Genomic DNA, 2959 nt, shown 5'->3' with positions numbered 1-2959 from the left:
ATTTTAATGTTTTCTATATCATTTCTCCTGATTCTTTTTCCCTTCTGTTCTCGTTGAAGTCAGAAATGTCATCGACTACAAAAGCAGTCATAGAATTTAAAAAAAAAAAGAAGTTTTGTTGCTGTTTTTAACTCTCTTTTGTGATATCATTTTTTTTTTATTTTAAGGGGGTAGGGGTTTGTCACATGGCCTACATCTTGATTGGCTAGTTTGAAATGTTCTTTCATATCTGCAGTGTCCACCACTAATAGGATTTATTCAACAAGAAAGTGATTGTCCACAACGCCAATGTTGATGAAAAAAATGGCCCAGTTTCATTTTCACAGCCTGTGTACAACAAACTGTTGATGTATTTAGTATTCCAGTACATAATAACATAGTATACCAGATGGCCTGATTGATGGTGGTGGTGGTGGTGGTGGTGGTGGTGGCGTTGACGTTAGTAGTACTGACCACGAATGCTATATTTTTCGCTGTTCTGAAAGGTTTAGCTGGAAGTAGCTCCAAGTCTGAAGTAAAAGGGAGATTAACAGAAGTGGTATCAGTGTAAACGACCTTCCTTTCCAACATCATCATCATTGCCAATGCAATCACTGCCCAGATCCTGTGGATTTCAATCACAAGGTTGTCGTGTTGGTTTTGTGTAACAGCTAACATTAACATTAGTCATACAATAGAGATCCTTTGACACTTAGGGCTCTCCTGTGTTAGGAGTCTGTCAGTTGTATTACATCCTGATGAGGACACATAACGAACTTCCACATGATCTTGTTCAGGTGGCTTGCGGTCGCCAAATTTTTTCCGATGATAAAATCCACATATCACCAAAATTATACAGAAGAATGATGATATAGATGTCCCTACAGCTATATGGAGAATTTGTATACTCCCTGTTGCTGGACCTGTAAAAACAAAAAAAAAAAAACATAAATAAATATGAATATATAGATGTATTGAAACATTTATTTGCATTTTATTTCAGTACCTCTTTTCCTTATCCCCAAATCAGCCCTCATTGAATAAACCCATGATGAAAAGAAATTATAGATATAATGTACCATGGACTATATTATTCAATGTTTCACATTTCTTTTCTTTACATTATGGTATTGTCTGGTTTGAGGTTGATTTGGTTGCTATTAGCCACTCAGAGGCTACCCTTTTTGCTATTGATGGTCAAAATTTGAAAGGAATTATAGATTTAATTTTTATCTTTAAGAGAGAATAGAAAAAATAAAAACTAAAAAAACTGTTAAAGCATGAAAAATTAAAATTTTACATTTGCAATTTTACTGAGTGTTTTTATTATATTTTTTAAGTTTTATTTATCATTTTGTTTTTTTTTGCATTAATAAAAATACTTCCTCTTCAAATATTTTTTTCCCTTCCAAGATATTTTAACAAACTAAACAATTCTTGCTGAACAAACCACTTTGTGTTTGCCAACAAACAAGAATCTTTGTATGGAAGAAACAGGTAATTTTTTCCAAATCATCCACTATCACAACAACAATAAGAATAATAAGAGATGATGTCTTTGTAGAAAATAACAGTTTTCCTACAAAACACAGTCTCTTTTCTAAACAGCCTTCCACCAAAGAGAATTTCTCATAAAAACAATGCATTTAAGTTAAATGCTTTGAATTAGATAACATGAAGGAAATGGTAACAGTAAAAATTATAAATAAATATACACAGAAGGAAATAAACAAAAACAAAACAAAATATATTAATAAAAACTAGATCAGAATTTTATTCTCCTTGAAAAGATTCGTTAGAATTTTCAAAGTAATTCTATCAATAAAATTTTCAAAGAAAACTCATAAAAATTAATACAAAGATGGTCAGCAGACAGTCAGCCAGACAGACAGATACACACACACACACACATACACAAATGTATGCACACATACCTTCACAGGATTAGTGTTTACTCTCAGAAAAGATTCCAGTTGTGGCATGCACATGAGTGTGTGTGTGTGTGTGCATGTATGTACATGTGTGTTTTCAATGTTTTCTATGGTTTGTTAGTTTTGTCCAAGTTCAGATTTGTTACAGGAGAATTGGTACAATACAATAATCAAAGAAGCGAAAACAGAGAATAAATATTAAAATTAAAAAGAAAAATATAAAACAAAAAAAAAATCACTTACTTAGCAATTATAACCAAATTTCTCAAAATGTAAGGAACTTAAATTTGTAACTATAATTTGGAGGAGATAGGAATTTCATTTTATTTGAATTACAAACCGACATCAGTATATTTTCTACAAGACACACTCATAAATATGTGGAATGTACACATGTCTATGTGTGTATTTGGGTGAATGAATATATATATATATATATATACATATATATATATATATATATATATTTATTTATTTATTTATTTATTTATTTATTTATTTATTCACATAGGAAGTTTATATACAGAGGTGAAGGCATATCTGTGTAGTTCAGAATTTTGCTTTACAGTCATGTGGTTTCATGTTCTATAATACTGAGTGGCACTTTGGTCAGATGCTTTCCTCTATAACCTTTGGTGGATGTAATTAATACTGGTTTCAGATTTTGGCACAAGGCCAGTAATTTTGGGGGTTGAAGTAAGTTGATTACATTGACCTCAGTGTTCAACTGGAACTTCATTTATCGACATCGAATGAACGAAAGGCAAAGTGGACCTTGGCAGAAATTGAACTCAGAGTGCAAAGATGAACAAAATGCCACCAAACAGTTCGCTTGGTATGCTAACGATTCTGCCAGCTTGCTGCCTTATGATTAATATTAATGGATGGAAATTGGACAGAAGCTTGTTGTGTACATTATAGTATATATCTTAATTATCCTAATTTATATCCATGTTCCATGCTGGCATGGATTGAATGGTTTCACAAGGGTCTGATGAGCTTCAGTGTCTGCTTTCACATGGGTTCTACAGCTGGATGCCCTTCTGAAC

At 32.1% G+C, this 2959-nt stretch overlaps 1 protein-coding gene across 14 annotated transcripts in view; it reads right to left on the bottom strand.

Annotated features, from left to right (window-relative positions):
• Positions 1-6: 6 nt before the first annotated feature.
• Positions 7-2959, bottom strand: part of LOC106869227 (dorsal-ventral patterning tolloid-like protein 1) — a 1100309-nt gene continuing 1097356 nt past the window's right edge. For all 14 annotated transcript variants that reach the window (XM_052971032.1, XM_052971029.1, XM_052971039.1 and 11 more), the window contains one exon: positions 7-902. In XM_052971032.1, the coding sequence (XP_052826992.1) occupies positions 667-902 (236 nt within the window). In that variant the 3' untranslated portion in view covers positions 7-666. The remainder of the gene's footprint in view (positions 903-2959) is intronic.

This window comes from Octopus bimaculoides, chromosome 10, assembly GCF_001194135.2.
Source record: "Octopus bimaculoides isolate UCB-OBI-ISO-001 chromosome 10, ASM119413v2, whole genome shotgun sequence".
Taxonomy (NCBI): Eukaryota; Metazoa; Mollusca; class Cephalopoda; order Octopoda; family Octopodidae; genus Octopus; species Octopus bimaculoides.
This window is presented reverse-complemented; position numbering and strand designations above follow the sequence as displayed.